Source organism: Spermophilus citellus (assembly GCF_964194105.1).
Source record: "Spermophilus citellus genome assembly, chromosome: 3".
NCBI lineage: Eukaryota > Metazoa > Chordata > Mammalia > Rodentia > Sciuridae > Spermophilus > Spermophilus citellus.
In genome coordinates this window covers 8,404,450-8,424,184 of record NC_138184.1, presented here as the reverse complement: position 1 = coordinate 8,424,184, position 19,735 = coordinate 8,404,450, and the positions used below count along the sequence as shown (strand labels likewise).

At 37.1% G+C, this 19,735-nt stretch overlaps 1 protein-coding gene across 13 annotated transcripts in view; it reads left to right on the top strand.

Moving 5' to 3' along the window:
* LOC308645889 (uncharacterized protein) overlaps nt 1-19,477 on the top strand; it is a 28,830-nt gene extending 9,353 nt beyond the window's left edge. For 10 of the 13 annotated variants that reach the window (XM_081288321.1, XM_081288329.1, XM_081288320.1 and 7 more), the window contains 12 exons: nt 1,587-1,716; nt 3,370-3,466; nt 4,357-4,416; nt 8,060-8,158; nt 8,635-8,723; nt 9,467-9,593; nt 10,466-10,552; nt 11,695-11,777; nt 12,568-12,694; nt 13,909-13,992; nt 14,982-15,064; nt 15,503-19,477. In XM_081288321.1, the coding sequence (XP_081144447.1) occupies nt 8,134-8,158; nt 8,635-8,723; nt 9,467-9,593; nt 10,466-10,552; nt 11,695-11,777; nt 12,568-12,694; nt 13,909-13,992; nt 14,982-15,064; nt 15,503-17,806 (3,009 nt within the window). In that variant the 5' untranslated portion in view covers nt 1,587-1,716; nt 3,370-3,466; nt 4,357-4,416; nt 8,060-8,133 and the 3' untranslated portion in view covers nt 17,807-19,477. Of the gene's footprint in view, nt 1-1,586; nt 1,717-3,365; nt 3,467-4,356; nt 4,417-5,679; nt 5,765-8,007; nt 8,159-8,634; nt 8,724-9,466; nt 9,594-10,465; nt 10,553-11,694; nt 11,778-12,567; nt 12,695-13,908; nt 13,993-14,981; nt 15,065-15,502 lie in introns of all 13 variants that reach the window. The other 3 variants (XM_081288327.1, XM_081288325.1, XM_081288323.1) reach the window with 3 other exon arrangements.
* The last annotated feature ends 258 nt before the right edge of the window (nt 19,478-19,735 follow it).

The following is a 19,735-nucleotide window of genomic DNA, read 5'->3' as shown; positions in this document are numbered from 1 at the left end:
GGAAAAGATATTAACAGTGGAGAGAAAACAAGATTTTGTGCATGAGGGTAAAAGGAAAAGGGAAATAATTATCTTATGGACAAGGGTCATCCTAGGAGAGAGGGGGACAAGAGGTTCCTGGCACCTGCAGTCACCATTCTTCCTTTTTAACAGCCAGAGACAAAATACCTAGGCTTAAGGTAGCTAATGCCTAAAATTTTTTAAAAAGTGGGGATAAAGAATCATTTTAGGCCAATTTGAGCCCAAGGGGGATAGCAAAAGAACATTATATTATGTAAATGCCAGATTGAGCAAAGATAATGGTAGCTGTAGATTAGTGATTAAATATCCATCCAATCCATAGGTATCATGAGAGAAATACAAGGAAATTAGGTAGATTATATACATTCTAGAATATGTAGTTGATTTATTTTTTGAGACAGATTCTCTCTATGCTGCCCAGACTAGTCTAGGACATTTGGGCTCAAGTGATTATTTGTGTCTTAGCCTCTTGAGTAGCTGGTACTGCAGGCACATGCCATCATGCTCTACTATGCATTAAGATATTTTAGTGTAAGTAATATGAAATAAATTTATGGCAGATTAATTTAAAAGAAGTTTCATAATTTGGTCTCATTAAATACCAAGTTTACATAAAGGGCATTATTTGGGTTTTGCTCATGCATAATGTGCCTAGCATGCACAAGGATCTGGGTTTAATGCTAAGTACCACACACACAAGAAAATTGGCACTCAGTAGTCATACCTGGATATCTTCCTAAATTTAAACATTATTCTTTTATAGCCCTACACATGTACCTTATACAACATGGAGGAAAAATTGGTATTCTTTCACTTTTAACTGTAGGGTTGACTACATTTCTTTTTGTTTTGTCTTTTTTTTTGTTTTCCCCAACATGGGATTGAACACAGGACCTTAACACATGCTAGACAACCACTGTACATTCCCCAACACTTGATCTTATTTTTCTTATTTTCTTACAGTAACATTATTTTTTGCCTTAAAACATCCCTACATATGCTCAATATATAGCAAATTAAAGTATATTCCTGTCAATTATGTTTGGTTTAACACATGAAACTCCCTGGACCTTAATTAAGATAGTTCATATGACCCAAAATCAATTAATATATGGTCTTCAAGGATAAAATATTATAAAACCTTTCTCCACTGTTTCTCCTTTTGATCAGTCATCATTGCCCATTCTTTTTTTTTTTTTTTTAAAGAGAGAGAGAGAGAGAGAGAGAATTTTTAATATTTATTTTTTAGTTCTCGGCAGACACAACATCTTTGTTGGTATGTGGTGCTGAGGATCGAACCCAGGCCGCACGCATGCCAGGCGAGCGCGCTACCGCTTGAGCCACATCCCCAGCCCATCATTGCCTATTCTTAAATCTGGAAATAAATAAGTAAATGGTACTGATAATCAAGTACTGAAGTCTTAAATACTGTGATTCCATTCATAAAGCTTCCTATAGTCAACTTTCAATAATACTAAGATTACTGATTCTGTGCAATAATAGTTGGTAAGTATTTTGTTTTTTTAATACCTTGATTAATATTCCATTCATTTCCTGTTTAACAGCTTCCCAGACGTGGCGTGCTGTCTGGTCAGACCTTGGAAGGCTGTCCTGAGGTACCTCAACACCTTTCTTATCACACACAGTCTCTGGAGATAATACCTCCATTGTAGCCCTCTTTCTCCAGGACCACAGGTATGATATAATATTGATAATGTCTTCCTCCAGAATAACATTCAGTTGTCACATTAATATATAATATCTTTTAGTCCTTTTTTGCTTCTGGTAGGAACATATTCCTCACTTAATAAGTTATAATTATAAATAATCAGGGACTTTTTTACTTTAGAGGCTTTAGTAACCTCTTCTAATGCCTCTGTAGTTTCTGGATCATATATGATAATCTAGTTGCCCCTAGGCTCTGATATAAGGAGTTGCCACATATCATTAAGATAAGCAGGGGCTGGGGATGTGGCTCAAGCGGTAGCGCGCTCGCCTGACATGCGTGCGGCCTGGGTTCGATCCTCAGCACCACATACAAACAAAGATGTTGTGACCGCCGAGAACTAAAAAAAAAATAAATAAATATTAAAAAAAAAAAAAAAAGATAAGCAAAGACTGTTTATCTGCTGGGCTCCCTGGAAATAAAAGATCTCAGAGATCCAGAGCTGGTCATTATCTGTACCCCCCCACTGTGTATTATGCTCTGGGTCATCAGTACCCACAACAGTTGTGATTGCTATTGTAGTCTTTCTAGACATCTGGAACCAAATCTAGATCTGATGTTTCACTTAAAGGAGAAAGTGTTTTCCCTCTTTTCAGTCCCTTGATAGACAATACAATACTGGAAGAAGTTACCTCTTTTCTGTATCTTTGGATGCTTTAAGAACTCCTTAGGATTAATTGAGAGAATAGCACTGGGAGTTCATGGACCATATGAATGGCACTGTTGAATGTCATGCATAATTGAACTTAGAAGAATATTGCTGTTTTTCATCCTTATCCACTGTCCCTACTAAAGGACAAAGATCCAGGAAACTGGCAAAACTTGAATTCATCTTGGTGCTAGAGTGCTGAGCAACACATTGCTTAAGATGATCTCAGGAAACAAAACAAATCTTTTATCATTTGGGATCTTTTATCTCACAGGTAGAAAGTAAGAATCACATGCCTTTTTATTATTGAGGCCACAATACTAGATGTTAACAACAATAGCCTTTTTGGGATTACAGACATTACTGGTAATAACTAGTTTACTTTTCAAAATAATTTATAGTTGCTAGGATTTTTTTTTTTTTTAAAGAGAGAGTGAGAGAGGAGAGAGAGAGAGAGAGAGAGAGAGAATTTTTAATATTTATTTTTTAGTTCTCGGCGGACACAACATCTTTGTTGGTATGTGGTGCTGAGGATCGAACCCGGGTCACACGCACGCCAGGCGAGTGCGCTACCGCTTGAGCCACATCCCCAGCCCAGTTGCTAGGATTTTAGAAAATAATTTGATTGGAACTTTCATGTTCCTGGTGGGTCCTGTATAATTAGTCTAATTGACAAACACAGTGGTCTTCACAAACAATTCCTTTTAAATTAGACTAAAATGAATTATCTCCTGCGTTTGTTTATCTTGTCCAGACCTGTTTTTATAAATTGTTGATCTTAACTCTGCCGCATAAGAGCAAGTACCTGGAGAATACACATTCTTGATCTGCCTAAGGGCTTTTAGTTTTGTTTTCATTTTTTAATTTTTTTTTGTATGTGGGGGTGGTGGTGTGCTTGGGATTGAACCCAGGGGTGCTCAATCACTAAGCCATAACCCTAACCCTTTTTCGTTTATTTTTTATTTTGAGGTAGGATCTTGCTAAGTTGCTTAGGGCCTCACTAAATTGCTGAGGCTGGCTTTGAATTTGCTAACCTTCTGCCTCAGCATCCTGAACTGCTGGGATTACAGGTGAGTACTACTGTACCTGGTTAGTTTTGTTTTTTCAGATGAAAGTTTATATTTAAATAGATTCCATATCAAATAAACAATACTATGACTTCTGTGAGACTCTGTTGCTAATTAGGACCCAGAGAATATACAATCATGATCTGACCTGTTGCCTTTAATGTGGTAGGGGCAAGATAAAAATGTATAAAAATAGGTTTGGTCAAGATTTGTGATTATCTAGTCCAGACTACGAGGTGTAGACCACTAGGTGTTTCCCTTCTTGCCCTCCTGATTGTAAACTGTGGATAATCAAAACACCAGTGAGACCACATTATGTATTCCACGTAGACCTTCTGATAAGGGGCCTTCTCAGTAGGGCCTCACTGTCTGGTATATACATAAGAGTCAATTAAACTCTTATTTGTTATTGCTCCTTTGTTACTGCAAGGGGAAATCAGACATGTTTTGTCCTTATTTTTAAAATTTATTTATTTATTTTTCTAGTTTTAGTTTTGTTATGATTCACAATTAAAAACATGTATTTTTCATATAGAACATTTTATGTCTTTTTGTGTTGTGAACTGGCTGTTTAATGTATGTAACTGCACATACTTTGTGTGTGTGCGTATAGTTAGTGCATGTAAAAATCTATTCTTAGCAACTTTCCAGTATCTAGTATATTGCTATTCATTGTAGTCACTGTGATATAAAATAAGTCTCTTGAACTTAACCCTCTTATTTAATAAATTCTGTATCCTTTCCTAGTATCTCCAAACTCCTTCCCTCCAAGTCTCTGATAACACCATTTTACTGTTTCTGAGTTCAGTTTTTTTTAATCCCATTTATAATGAGGTCATTTGATATTTTTCTTTCTGCTTCTGGCTCATTTCACTTGCCATGATGTCCTCTAGGTTTATCCATGTTGTCACCAAGGAAAGATTTCCTTTTTTAAAGCTGAATAATATTCTACAGTGAGTATATATATTACATTTTCTTTTATCTATTCATTCTTTTTTGGACACTTGAATTGTTGAAATAGCTATTGTTAGTAGTGTTGCATGAATGGGAATGCAAGATGTCTGAGGTTGTTCTGATTTCATATTCTTTGGAAATATACCCAGTAGAGGGATTGCTATATTAAATGGCAGTTTTATTTTCATTTTGGTACCAATGATTGAGCCACATCCCCAGTCTTTTTTTTTTTTTTAATATTTATTTTTTAGTTATAGGTGGACACAAACAATATATTTATTTTATTTTTATGTGGTGCTGAGGATTGAACCCCACTGCCTCACGCATGCTAGGCAAGTACTCTATCTCTGAACCACAACCCCGGCCACCCCAGCCTTTTTTTTAAAGACAGGATCTCACTAAGTTGCTAAGGGTCTCGCTAAGTTGCTGAGGCTGACTTGTTCTTGAAATCCTCCTGTGAGTTGCTGGGATTATAGGTTAGTGCCACCATACCTAGCTTTATTTTTAATTTGTTGAGAAGCCTTTGTACTGTTTTTCAAAATGGCCATACTAACTCATTTTGAAATTGAACTCCTTATCCTATATATATAGCCTGAGATCAATTGACGTTAAATGTATAGATTTGCTTCTGGGTACTGTGTTTTGTTTCATTATCCTGTGTGTATAATTTTATTTCACTGTATGCAATTTTGTTTCCTATAGCTTTGTGGTAGATTTTTCAAATTAATTTAGTGTGGCTCTGGCTTCATTCCCCGCCCCCACCCCAAATTCCTTAGGTTGTTTTGGGCATTTGAGATTTATCCCAGGGATAAATTTTACTTCCTCTTTGTGAATGATTCCATGTGCTGTGTTTTAGTATTTTGGTGAAAAATTTTATACCTGCATTAATCATAAATATTTGTCTGTAATTTTATTTTTTCATGTTGTCCTTATCTGACTTTGATAACAGTAATGCTGTCCTCATAAAATGAATTTGGAGTTATTTGCTCTTCAGTATTTTAAAGGGTGCAAAAAGGATTCCTATTAGTTATTTAGACATTTTGTATGTAGAGTGCACTGTAAGACACTGATCTGGGCTGTTCCTTGCTGGTAAATTAATTATTATTATCATCATCATTGTCACAGTGTTAATAATGACAATAGTAATAATAATAATTATTTTTATTTTGGTTGTGCTGGGGATGGAGCCCCGGCCCTGGCATACTAGGCAAATGTTCTATTTCTTATTTATTTATTTATTTATTTTTTATTTTTTGGTGTAGATGGACACAACACAGTACATTGTATTTTTATGTGGTGCTGAGGATCGAACCCAGGTCCTACCCATGCTAGGCGAGTGCTCTACCGGTGAGCCACAACCCCAGCCCCCAAATGTTCTATTTCTAGCTACACTGTGGCCCCTGGATGTTAGATTTTTGATTAGTGATTCAGTCTCATTGCTTAACCACTTGTATTTTGTTTCTTCTTCATTTAATCTTTTTCTTTCTTTTTTGTTACTGGGGATTGAACCCAGGGGGGCTCAACTACTGAGCCCTATCCCCAGCCCTATTTTGTATTTTATTTATAGATAGGGTCTCACTGAGTTGCTTAGGGCCTTGATAAGTTGCTGAGGCTGGCTTTGAACTCACCATTCTCCTATCTCAATCTCCCTAGTTACTAGGATTATAGGCGTGCACCACCACATCTGGCCCTCTTCATTTAATCTTTTTTTTTTTTTTTTTTTTAAATTTTTTGTAGTTGTATATTAACAACATGCCTTTATTTTGTTTTGTTTTTATTTTTATGTGGTGCAAAGAATTGAACCCAGTGCTTCACACATGCTAGGCAAGTGTTGGGGGACTGAACTACAGCCCCAGCCCCTCAATTTTGGTAGGTTTTATTATCTAGAAATTTGTTCATTGCTGTTAGATTGCCAAATTTGTTCTGTGATTGTTTTGTATCATTGGATTCAGTTGTAAAGGCATCTCTTTCATTTCTGAGGGCTAATGTATGCTAGAAAAGTTCTTTGTTAGCCCAGTATTGTTTCTACCTCATTGTTTCTCTCTCCTGTTGAAGTACTGTATATCAGAATTTGCTGTTTTGTTACATTTCCATAAATACCATAAGGTGTTTTTTTTTTTTTTACTTTCTCCTTTGACCCTACATTTTTCTAATGCCCTGTGTTGGAGATCATGTGTTCTTTATTCTGTCCCATTAGTCTGTTGTTGATGTTCTTTATTGCATTTTTTATTTTTTTATTTTTTTTTAATATGAAAGAGAAGGTTATATGAAGGAATAAGAAAAATAGAAGCAGAACTATTGAAAAAACAGACCTATTGGTAATACTGTAAGGTTCTTTCATAAGACCCACCAAATTATCAGGAGTTTGGCAAACTTCAATTTGGTGCTGTCCTTGCAGATTTTGTTTGTTTCTTTCTTTCTTTATTTATTTGATGTAGATGAACACAACACAATGTCTTTTTATTTTTTTATGTGGTGCTGAGGATCGAACCCGGGTCCCGCCCATGCTAGGCGAGCGAGCGCTCTACCGCTGAGCCACAATCCTAGCCCCAGATATTTTCTTTACTCTGCCTTGAGCACCAAGCAGAGGTCAGAACATAGTGTTTGAGACTCTGCTGAGGCTAAGCAATAGTTGAAATGTATTCTGTTCAGGGGTGGACTTTGGAAGTTATTAGATCATGAAGGCTCTGATTTCATCAGTAGATTAATCCATTTGATGGATTAATAGTTTGAACGGACCACTAAGAAGTGGAAACTAGGCAGGTTGGGCATTGTTGAAGGAAGTTGGTTACTAGCATTGGGTCCTTGAGGATACTCTGATCTGCCCTCCCACTTACTCCACTTCTTCCTGGCTGCCATAAGCTCAGTAGTTTTCCTTTGCATTCCCATGTTCTGCCATGATGTTCTACTCAAAGTAATGGAGCTACCTGTCTGTACTGAAACCTCTAAAACCTTGAGCCAAAGTAAACCTTTCTTCCTCTAAGTTGTTTATGTCAGGTATTCTGGTCACAGCAATGAAAGGCTAACAAACACATCAGGGACCAGTTTCCAGAATCCTTTATATGGTTGTAATTTAGAATATAATGATAACCACAGAGGATTAGACTTTAGGGGCACAGTTAACCACTTCAAAGTCCTGGTTAACCATTTCCTCACTACTTGATATTAGAACAGTCATTTGTGTTTTCTGAATCTAGGTGGTTTCATTGTTAGTGATTATGATAATCTCCTGGGAGAGATTGTTAGAAATAATTGAATAATAGAGTAATAATAGCTATATATAACTTAGCATATATGCATGTACATAAAAGCTGCTTGTGGGATGGGACTGTGCCTCAGTGATAGAGCACTCGCCTAGCACGTGTGAGACCCTGGGTTCGATCCTCAGCACCACATAAAAATAAATATTTTCTTAAAAAAAGCTTGTGTAACTTACTGAAAATGGGGTTACTCAGTAAATGGCAGTTGTTGTTACTAATCTTGTTATATAGTATACAATTTTTAGATAGATTGAGATCTGTCATTAGGAGAGAGAATGTATAATGTTTGATAACTACTAAGTATTATTTGTTGATTAATGATATCAACAGGAATCCAATAACCCTATTTAAAGAGGAGTAAGTATTGCCACTATTCACTTAGATTCATAAGTTACCTTGACGTGTCCTTGGAATCCCTGAAGAGAGTGATCACGAATATTTCAGGATCAGACTAACATGGATGTTACCAATTTGTCCCATGGTAAGTCCTGTTGCTGTTTTTCAGAGAATCTGCTTTAGGTACCCCCTGCCCAATACAAAGCCAGAGATCTGGGACAGAACAGTCATGTTGCTAGTTTTTCACTGAGGTCCTAAAGAGGGCAAGAGAGGGCTGTTTTATGTCAGCCTCCTGGTATGTGTGTTGAGGGAAGAGATATTACATAATCTTGTTTATGACTAAAGTTGCTATGGGGAAATGAAGAGTCACATTTCTGAGGGCTCAAGTTAAGAAAGTTGTGAAGTGAGACCAGGATTCTTTTCTTGAAGAGCGCATGGCTTACTGTCCTTTTTTCTGAGTGTAAGTGATACAGAATTGCTGTGGCATTGTATGTTCCTAGAGATTGTGTTTGTGTATTTTCCTGAGTGTGTTCAATTGTATGGGAATTTTGAATTAGGATGGAATGATGTCATCATGTAAATGTGGGCTTCTGGTCAGATCTGGATTATCTTATTTTTCAGGAGGTCTACTACCTGTGGACCCAGTGTATAGTCATGAAGATGAGACAGGGGAAGAAAGTCCAGTGGCTGATTGCCTAAGAAATGATCAGGTATCATGAATGTTTTTCATTCTATAAACTGACATGGCTGCTTCCACCAACTAGATGTATGTTTACTTACACTTACTGGTTTGCAGTATAACATTAGGATTCATTTTGACATAATTGTACAAGCATGGAACATAATTTCCTGTGATTCAGTCCCCAGTATTTTCCCTTCCATTCTTCTCCTTTCCCTTGTTCTTTTTACTTTCTTCTACTTAACTTATCTTTCTGCTCACATGATTTCTTAAGGGAAATAAAGCCTTATACAAGGACTGAGTCCCTGGTTGAATTTTTCCGGGGAATGAAGCTTTTCACATAGGTGAAAGATTTACCTTGAAAATCATTGCAATATTCTAGTAATTAATAAGTAATCTTGATTCCTGTGGTTCCAAATGCATGTTTCTCAATTTGCTGTTCTCTGAAAGATAAAAATGTCTTTTTCTTGAATACTTTTATTCATTTATCATTTTATCAAATGTGTGCTGTGTGCTCAGGAATAAAAGAGGAAAAAATATAAATGGCTTTGCCTTGTGGTGAGATAAGTTCATGTTTGAGAAGTGCCATTACAGCCATATGAGTGGAGTGACTGTGGATATAGGGAATAGTCCTTAGGGCCATTGAATGGACTAAGGGTAGGCAGTGAATGAATTCACCTCTCTGCATAGGCATTGGTTCCACCATCCTTATTCTCCTGTGAAAATTGGTGAAGATATTACTTGATTTAGGTCATAATGTGTGTGATTATTTAGGATTCAGTGAGCATTGAGGATGTGGCTGTGGAATTCACCCAGGAGGAGTTGACTTTAGAGGACCCAACTCAGAGAAAAACACATAATGATGTGACAGTGAAGAACTGTAAGAACTTGGCCACAGTAGGTAAGACTGCCATCATTCCTTATAACCTCATATGGAATAGGTATATGCAAAGTATTTACTGTGCTGTAGGATCCATAATGTCAACTCTGCGAATGGGAACTAGCAAACACAATCTTCCCTAATAACTTCCCCCCTCCCCCCTTTTTTTCACTTTGCATTGTTGGGGATTGAATTTAGAGCCTTGGGCCTGCTAGGCAAGCAGCCTACCACTGAGTTACATCCCCAGCCCCCCAATACATTCTAATCTATTGTGGCAGTTTTTTTTTCCCCTGTGTGTGATGCTATATGTTAAATCCAGGGTCTTTTTTTTTTTTTTTTTTTTTTTTTTGAGAGAGAGAGAGAGATATAGATAGAGATAGATAGTTTTAATATTTATTTTTTAGTTTTCGGCAGACACAACATCTTTGTTTGTATGTGGTGCCGAGGATTGAACCCGGGCTGCACGCATGCCAGGCGAGCGTGCTACCACTTGAGTCACATCCCCAGCCCCAAATTCAGGGTCTTACATGTGCTGTTGGCATGCTTAATCACTGCACTGTATCCCCAACCTACTATGATAGTTCTTAAAATGTTGTCCAGGTCCAGGTTCAGTAACATCATTTACCGTTGTTGAAATGTAGTCTTGATTTCCACCATTGACATACTCAGATTGTAGTTGTCCATTGTGTCTGTCAATTCCTCCTCTTAAATCTCATGCACTATAATAATTATGAGTCACTAGTTTTACTTTATTGTAAGACTTTGGGGGTCTGAGGTTACCAAACTTTGGGATAAGGCTTTGAAATAATTTCACTGCTTTCATGAGAATTATAGACCTGAATCATAGGAAGATTTATCATCTCTTTTGTGAATGCATCTTTTCCCATGTGCAGGATGTCAGACGCTTATCAAACCCAGCCCTGCATCTTCCTTGGAAGAAGAGGAAGAGTTGATGACCATGCACACAGGAGTTCTCCAAGGTGAGTGTTTGTGGAGAACAGCCCTGATCAGTGACAGATTCACTATATTTGGAAACAATAGCAAGGGAACTGAAAAGTTATCTTTAACTCCAGAATGTTTTACTTTGTGTCCCAGTGTTCTTTGAGCTCGTGAAACAACATATTATTGTTACTCAGGTTCATCATTTTGATGTATGTATTTTTTAAAATATTTATTTTTTAGTGTAGTTGGACACATACCTTTATTTCACTTATTTATTTTTACGTGGTGCTGAGCATCGGACCCAGGGTCTTGCTAATGCGAGGCAAGCGCCTACCGCTGAGCCACAACCCCAGCCCAGGAAGAAAAATGTGAACATCAAATATCAAAATACATACCTCAAAATGATGACCCTAAAGAATAATAATATATGGGCTGCGGCCATAGCCTAGGGGCAGAAGAGCACTTACCTAGCATATGTGAGGGTTCAATCCTTAGCACCACATAAAAATAAACAAACAAAATAAAAAGGCATGCTGTCTATACAAAAAAATTTTTAAAATGTTGTTTCATGAGCTCACAGAACATCAGGACAGAAAGTACAGAAGATCTGAACATCAAATACTCCCAGTTCATTTTTATTTTTATTTTTACTTTGAGACTGTCCTAAGATGCTGAGGGTCTCACTGAATTGAACTTGTGATCTTCCTGCCTCAGCCTCCCTAGTGACTGAGATCAGGCATGCCCCACCCTGCCTGGCAAGACTTATTTTATTTTTGGTACAAGAGATTTAACCCAGTGCACTTAACACTGCACCACATCCCCAGTTTTTATTTTGAGAAGGGTCTCACTGACTTGTTTAGGGTCTTGCTAAGTTGCTGAGGCTGGCTTGAACTTGGTATCCTCTTGCCTCAGTCTCTTGAGCCACTGGGATTATAGGCATGCCTCATCCCAAAGACTTAATTTTTAACTCCTTTAATCTGCTATTTCTTTTTCTTCTCATATACATATATTTTTAGATATAGATAGACATAATATCTTTATTTTTATGTGGTGCTGAGGATCAAACCCAGTACCTCACATGTATGAGGCAAGCGCTCTACCACTGAGCCACAACCCCAGCCTTGCTATTTCTTTCTTTAAACCTAAATTATTATTATTGTTATTATTGGTTTGATTTCAGAATTGGATATGCAACTAAAAACCAAAGATTCAGCACTTCAGCAGAATTTTTTGACTGAACATACCTCCAGTGATATACAACTAGTAAGTTTAATAAAAGTGTATTTACTGTTTTGCAAATTCAGGTAAGATTGGGTTCTCCATTATTGGATGTCAGGATATGGAAAGATACTTGAGAGAAACAGATTTCACACTAGAGAACACAGTGCCTTAGAACACTAACTCTGGTAATGATGAAATTGGGATATCCAAATTTGCTGTCAAACTTATTGTTTACATCCCCAAAATGACATAATAGACTGACCAGGAAGACACATTTCCTTGTAGGTAGACCTATCTGCAGAGTTTTTCAGAGGGAAAAAGATCTATGTGAAGACTAAGGTTTTAGTTGAATTTCCCTCAGAAAGACGCACTAATATTGGTGAGGGATTAACCTGAAACTTTTTCAGTATTTTTTTATAATCATGAATATTAAGTTTCCTTTTGCCTATTAGATACTTTCATTTTTTCCAGTGTTCTAACAGATAGTAAGGAAAATAAAAGTGTCTTTTTTCAAAGAATTTCTATAACTTGATTTGTTGAGTCTTTGTAGTATGCTTCAGGAGTATGTTACAATGGAGAAATAAAATGAGAAAACTCCTAGTCTGTTTGTGGAGAGAGAAGTTTTATGTGTAAGAGGTACAAAAACCATATGACTGGAGTAGATCCACAGTGAATCAGTGTGAATAGAGAGGTTTTTCAGGACCTCTGAACCTGGGATAGAATATGGGAGACCTAACCATCGTATGTGAATATTGGTGTCACTTTCTCATTCACCATTAAATATTGGGTGGAGATGTTACTTGCCTCAAACCTCATGTGTGTGTTGCTTTAGGAGTCAGTGACCTTTGAAGATGTGGCTGTGGACTTTACCCAGGAGGAGTGGACTTCACTGGACCCAACTCAGAGAAACCTTTATAAAGATGTGATGCTGGAGAACTTCCAGAACTTGTCTACAGTAGGTAAGACTGCCATCATTTTTTGTAGCCTCTCAGAAATAGAAATATATTTTGTAATATGTTTTGTAATTTGTAATAACTGCATTCCAGGATTAGTGGTATCAGCTAGAATACAGTGGTATGATGGAAAGTAATAGAGACCCAGTCCCTTAATCTACTATGATTATTCTCAACCAGATATCTTTAGGATCAATAGCATCACTGTCATTGTATTAGAGAAATATACCTTCTAGGGATGGGGTTGTGGCTCAATGGTACAGTGCTTTGCCTGGCACGTGTGAGGCACTGGGTTTGATCCTCAGCACCACATAAAAATAAATAAAGTTATTTATCCATCTACAACTAAAAACAAAATATTTTTTAAAAAGTCCCTTTTGAGATTTTGTCTTTGTCACTCATGTTTTAACAATTCTTCAACATGAAATCTGAACTTAATAATGTAGAGTGGAATTTTATTACTTTTATTATTTAAAAAAACTTTTAGTTTTACATGGACATAATATCTTTATTTAATTTATTTATATGCAATGCTGATAATTGAACCCAGTGCCTCACACATACTAGGCAAGTGTTCTACCACTAAGCCACATCCCCAGCCCCTGGAATTAAAAAAAAAAAAAGCAATCTGAACTTAGGAACCACTGTTGGAATGTTTTTCTTTGAGAATGAGGACCTTTCTGCGCTTCCATTATATCCTTGTGAAAGAAATGTCTTGGTGGGTTTTTTGATGTTAGTTAAATAGCACAATATTTATTTAATGCCTAAGACATTAGGAGTATTACACTTTTTCAGTGGTTTCTATATGAGTGAAGACCAAATGAGGATTTTAGGGATCAGACAAAACTGATCTCTTCAGGACTCCCAAAGCATGAGTGTTTTATTTTGAGCTGTTTAGAAATAATTGAAATCCTTTTCATAAAAATGTAGTTTACTGGCCAGGCATGGTGGCACAAGCCTGTTATCCTAGCAGCTTAGAAGTCTTGAGACAGGAGGATTGAGAGTTCAAAGCCAGCCTCAGCAATAGTGAAATGCTAACCAACTCAGTGAGACCCTGTCTCTAAATAAAATACAGAAAATAGAACTGGGGATGTGGCTTAGTGGTTGAGTGCTCCTGAGTTAATCCCTGGTACCAAAAAAGAAAAAAAAAAGTTAACTTATCATGGGAAGGTTTATCACACGTGAGTGTCATCCATTAATGTATCATTCCCTGTGTATAGGACGTCAGCTGTTGAAACCCAGCTTGATTTCTTGGTTGGAGGAAGAAGTGCAGTTGACAATAGTAGAACGAGGCATTCTTCAAGGTAAGTATTTATAAAAAATATTTTGTGTCATTTATAAGCTTTGAAGTATGAAGAAACTTCTTAAAAAATGAAGTATGAGGAAACTTCTTAAAAAAATACCTTCAGGGGCTGGGGCTGTAGCTCAATGGTAGAGTGCTTGCCTAGCATGCGTGAGGCACTCGGTTCTATCCTCAGCACCACATAAAAATAAACAAATAAAGGCATTCTGTCCATCTACAACTACAAAAAAAAAAAAAAAAAGATTTAAAAAAAATACCTTCAATTTGAAAACTGAGGTTCTTGGACTTGTAAGTTCTGGGATATCTTCAACTTCCCATGCTTCCTTAGTCCCTTACTTTGTCCAGCCTTTTTTTCCTTTCCTTTGTATTGGGGATTGAGACCAAGGTGACTTTACCACTGAGCTACATATCCCTCTTTTTTATTTTGAGACAGAGTCTCACTAAGTTGCTTAGAGCCCCTCTAAGTTGCTGAGGGAGGCCTCTAACTTAGAATTATCCTTCCTCAGCTTCTGGAGTTCCTGGGATTGCAGGTATGTGCCACCACATCAAGGGAGTGTATGGCGTTTTTGGGTGCACATATTTCCTGCTTTCCTTCTCTGATGTTTAATTCTGTTCATTACATCTATTTTTTTATCTTTATTTTTGTCTATTTATTTATTTATTAGTTGTAGTTGGGCACAATACCTTTATTTTAGTTATTTATCTTCATGCAGTAGCTGAGGATCAAACCCAGGGCCTCGCACGTGCTAGGCAAGTGCTCTACCGCTGAGCCACAAATCCAGCCCCTTAATTTTTTTAGATTTAATTTTTGTAGGACAAATTGTTAATAAATTTCTATATATTGGTCCTATATCCTTATGATTGCCAAATTTTAGACAGGTCATCTACTCAAACCTATCTTTGCGTTATTTTTTAACATGTTTAATATGAATACAATTGAGATTTATTATTTTCTTTCAAAACCTTGTATCATTTTCTTTTTTACTGCAGAATGGGAGATGCACCTTCAAACCAAAGGGACAGCACTTCAGCAGGATGTGTTTTGGTCAGATACATCAAATGGGATACAGCTGGTAAGATTCAAAGAGATATTTCTTAATTTCCAAGTTCAGGTCAGATTGGGAATTCCATGATGGAAGTCAGCACAAATGAGAGATAATTTGAACTAGGTAGTCTTTACCAATCACAGTTTCTCTGGAGAGATGCCCTAAACTTAGTGTAATACTTGGTTCTTCAGAGTTCCTGCAAGTACACATTCTTGTCAAAGATTGAAAAATCTTGGGCTGGGGATGTGGCTCAAGCAGTAGCGTGCTCGCCTGGCATGCGTGCGGCCCGGGTTCGATTCTCAGCACCACGTACAAACAAAGATGTTGAGTCCGCCGAGAACTAAAAAATAAATATTAAAAATTCTCTCTCTCTCTCTCTCTCTCCCTCCTCTCTAACTCTCTCCTCTCTCACTCTCTCTTTAAAAAAAAAAATATTTTAATCTTCATTCATCTTTTTATGAATAGGCAAGAAGCCACAATGGAGAAGAACACTGTGACTCTAAGCAAGTTGGAAAAGTTTTTAGTGAGCACTCATTCCTTCAGACATATGCAAGTACTCCTAATAAAGAGAACACTTCAGAGTGTAATACCTATGGAAAAAACTTCCTTCCATTGCTCAACAACACCTCTACTGAAGAAAGACGTTCTATGTTGAACCAGTGTGTAAAACCTTTTACCTTGACTCCAGATGTTTACCAGAAAAAATTTACTGATGATAAATCCTTTGAATGCAGTGACTGTGGGAAAACCTTTGTTAATGAGACACATCTTCAGGCACATAGCAGAATTCACAATGGAGAAAATATCTACGAATTGGAACAGTGTGGGAAAACTTCTACTAATTCCACAAGCCCTGATGGGTGTGTTGAAATGCCCACTGTAAAAAAATACTATGAATGTAAGAAATGTGAAAAATTCTTTACACATCCTCTTTACCTTAATATTCATATGCAAAACCACACTGTGGAGAAACCTTACGATTGTAAGGAATGTGGGAAAGCCTTCACCAAGCGCTCAAGCTTAATTGTACATTTACGAGAACACACTCGTGAAAAGTCCTATGAGTGCAAGGAATGTGGGAAAGCCTTCCTTCAACCCTCACGCCTTGCTGAACATATGAGAAGTCACACAGGAGAGAAACCCTTTCAGTGTGAACAATGTGGAAACGCCTTTGCCTCTTCATCTTATCTTACTACACATTTGAGAACTCACACTGGAGAAAAGCCCTTTGAGTGTGACATATGTGGGAAAGCATTTACACGTTCCTCTTACCTGGTGGGTCACATACGAACTCACACTGGGGAGAAACCGTATGAATGTAAAGTATGTGGGAAAGCCTTCAGTGGGCGTTCATGGCTTACTATACACTTACGAAACCATACTGGGGAGAAGCCCTATGGATGTACAGAGTGTCAGAAAGCCTTCACCAGCTTTGCTCAACTTACTGAACATACAAAAACTCACACTGGCGAGAAACCCTTTCAGTGTAAGGTATGTGCAAGAACCTTTAGAAATTCCTCCTGCCTTAAGACCCACTTTCGAATTCACACTGGAATAAAACCCTACAAATGTAATTACTGTGGGAAAGACTTCACTGCACGCTCAGGCCTCACTAAGCATGTACTTACACACAATGGGGAGAAGCCATATGATTGCAAGGAATGTGGGAAAGCCTTCAGTACATCTTCAGCCCTTGTTGAACACATAAGAATTCATACAGGAGAGAAGCCCTTTGAATGTTACCACTGTGGTAAAGCCTTGGCTCATTCCTCATCTCTTGTTGGACATTTGAGAACTCACACTGGAGAGAAGCCCTTTGAGTGTAACATGTGTGAGAAAGCATTTTCAACTTCATCCCACCTTCGCATTCACATGCGAACTCACACTGGAGAGAAACCTTATGAATGTAAGGAATGTGGGAAAACCTTCCCTGAACGCTCATGCCTTACTAAGCACTTAAGAACACATACTGGGGAGAGACCCTATGAATGTAAGGAATGTGGGAAGGCGTTCACTAGCTTTTCTCAACTTAATGTGCACATAAAAACTCACAGTAGTGAGAAGCCCTTTCAGTGTAAGGTATGCACAAAATCATTTAGAAATTCTTCATCCCTTGAGACCCACTTTCGAATTCACACTGGAATAAAACCCTATAAATGCAATTATTGTGGAAAGGACTTTACTGCACGCTCAGGCCTTACTATACATCTACGAAATCACACTGGGGAGAAATCATATGCATGCCAGGAATGTGGGAAAGCCTTCACTACTTCCTCAGGCCTTATTGCACACATAAGGAGTCATAAGGGGGAGAAACCCTTCGAATGTGACCACTGTGGGAAAGCCTTTGCTTCTTCCTCGTATCTTAATGTACATTTGAAAATTCATACTGGAGAAAAGCTCTTTCAATGTACAGTGTGTGGAAAAACATTTACATGTTCTTCTTACCTTCCGGTCCACATGCGAACTCACACTGGTGAGAAGCCCTTTCAATGTATAATATGTGGAAAGTCTTTTCTGTGGTCCTCTTATCTTCGGGTTCACATGCGAATCCACACTGGAGAGAAACCCTATGTATGTAAGTACTGTGGAAAAGCCTTTACCGAGCATTCAGGCCTTAATAAACATTTGCGAAAACACACTGGAGAGAAACCATATGAATATAAGGAATGTGAGGATCCCTTCATTAGTTCTTCTGACATTAATGAACAGGAAAACTCTTTGAATGTAAGGAATTCAGAAAATCTTTTTGGAAGTAATTGCAGTTGAATTCATAGTTGAGAAAACATGGATATGAGCAGTGTATAAAAGTGTTGTTCATTTCAAAGACAAACTTATTCTGAGGATATACCATGAATTTAAGAACATGGGCGAGTCGTCATAATCTCAGTCCAGTATGTAAGAACTCATGTAAGCTATGTAGAATAAGAAACATGCAAACCCTGTAATAAATATTATCTCTGAGTCTTACTAAATATGCAAGATATCGCAATAAAATGTTCTGATTTAAGAGTGAAAACAGCATTCTGAGAGGTTCAGTGTTGACCTGTGTCTCACAGTGGGAAAAAGCTTCATGAAAGTCAGAAATGTTGGAAAGTTTATTTGTATTATTTAACCTTGAGTGAAATGATGTTTTAAATGGAACAGAAACCATGTGTATGTAATATGGGATAAGCTTCACTGTGTTCTAAAATCTTGTATGGTTATAAACATGGCTTTCTGAGTGGTTCTATAGATAAATTTTGAATATTCCAAGCATTTCAATATTTGTTTATTTTTATGACTTCAATTATAAATTTCTAATTTCCACTATAGTTTTCTGCTTTAAAGTATCTTTAATATGAATGAAACTATTGTCTATATTTAAGATCTACCACCTGATGTGCCATATGCTTAAAAATTGTGAGACGATGAATATACAGATTTAATAGATCTATCACCACATGGTTTTTCATTATGTTCTAGAAACACTTTCTATTGTTTTAAATTTCAAGTATACTCTACATGAGTATTAACTTAAATCACCATGTTTTATATTAAGCTTTCAAGTACTTACAAATGAAAGTTTTTACCTATGACCATTCTCTCTCCTTTTGTCATAAAACCAGTATCTGGTAATTGGTACTCCATTCTCTGTTTTAAGTTCAACTTTAGATTCCACTTGTGAGATTGTGCAGTATTTGTCTTACAATAACTTCTTTCACCTTGCATAATGTCATCAAGGTCAAACTGGGTTATGATATATGATGGAATTCCTACTTTATGGCAAATTATTTAAGACCATGTTTTATCCATTCATCTTTCAGGAGATATGAGATTATTTCCCTACTTCACTCCCACGAGCATTGCTGCAGTGAACAGGAGTGCAGCGTTTGAGTTAGTGATTTTATTTCCTTAAGCCCAGAGGTGGATTTGTTGTATTATATGGTAGTTGAATTTTTGGGAGAAGGGCACTTGACCACCGAGCCACATCCCCAGCCCTATTTTTTATTTTACTTAGAGACAGGGTCTCACTAAGCGAGTTGCTTAGTGCCTCGCTTTTGCCAAGGTTGGCTTTGAACTCACAAGTCCTCCTGCTTCAGCCTCCTGAGCTGCTGGGATTACAGGCATGTGCCTGGCCTGGTAGTTGTATTTTAATTTTATGAGAAACCACCTTAACCTTATGTGACTATACCAATTTCAGTTCCCAGCAACAGTGTAGAAATGTTCTTTTTCCTCTATCATCTAAGCTATTGTATCTTTTGATGTTTTTCTGAACTGTCCTTAAGTGATTTGTATTTCCCTAATGTTCACTGATTTGGAGTGTCTTTTCATATACCCACAAGCCAGTTGTCTTGTCTCTGGGAAAATATCCATTGAGTTTTTTGTTAAGTTTAAAATTGGGATATTTTGGTTTTTGCTACAAAATTACTTAAGTATTCAAGATGTCAACCCATTATCTCATTTGTAAACATGGTTTACAAATATTTTTTCCCATTGAATATGTTGCCTTTTTATTTATGGGTGTTTTTGCTTTGGTTTGTGAAATCTCTTGTAGTTCTAGTTGTTTGTTTTTGATGCCTCTGCTTTTTCTTGTTAACTCCAAATTTCACTGCCAAGGTAAATATCAGGATGCTTTTCTTCTACATTTTCTTCTAGAGGTTTTATGGTTTCACATCCTTACTTTTATTTTTTTAATGGTCCAGTTCTGTTTTTTTT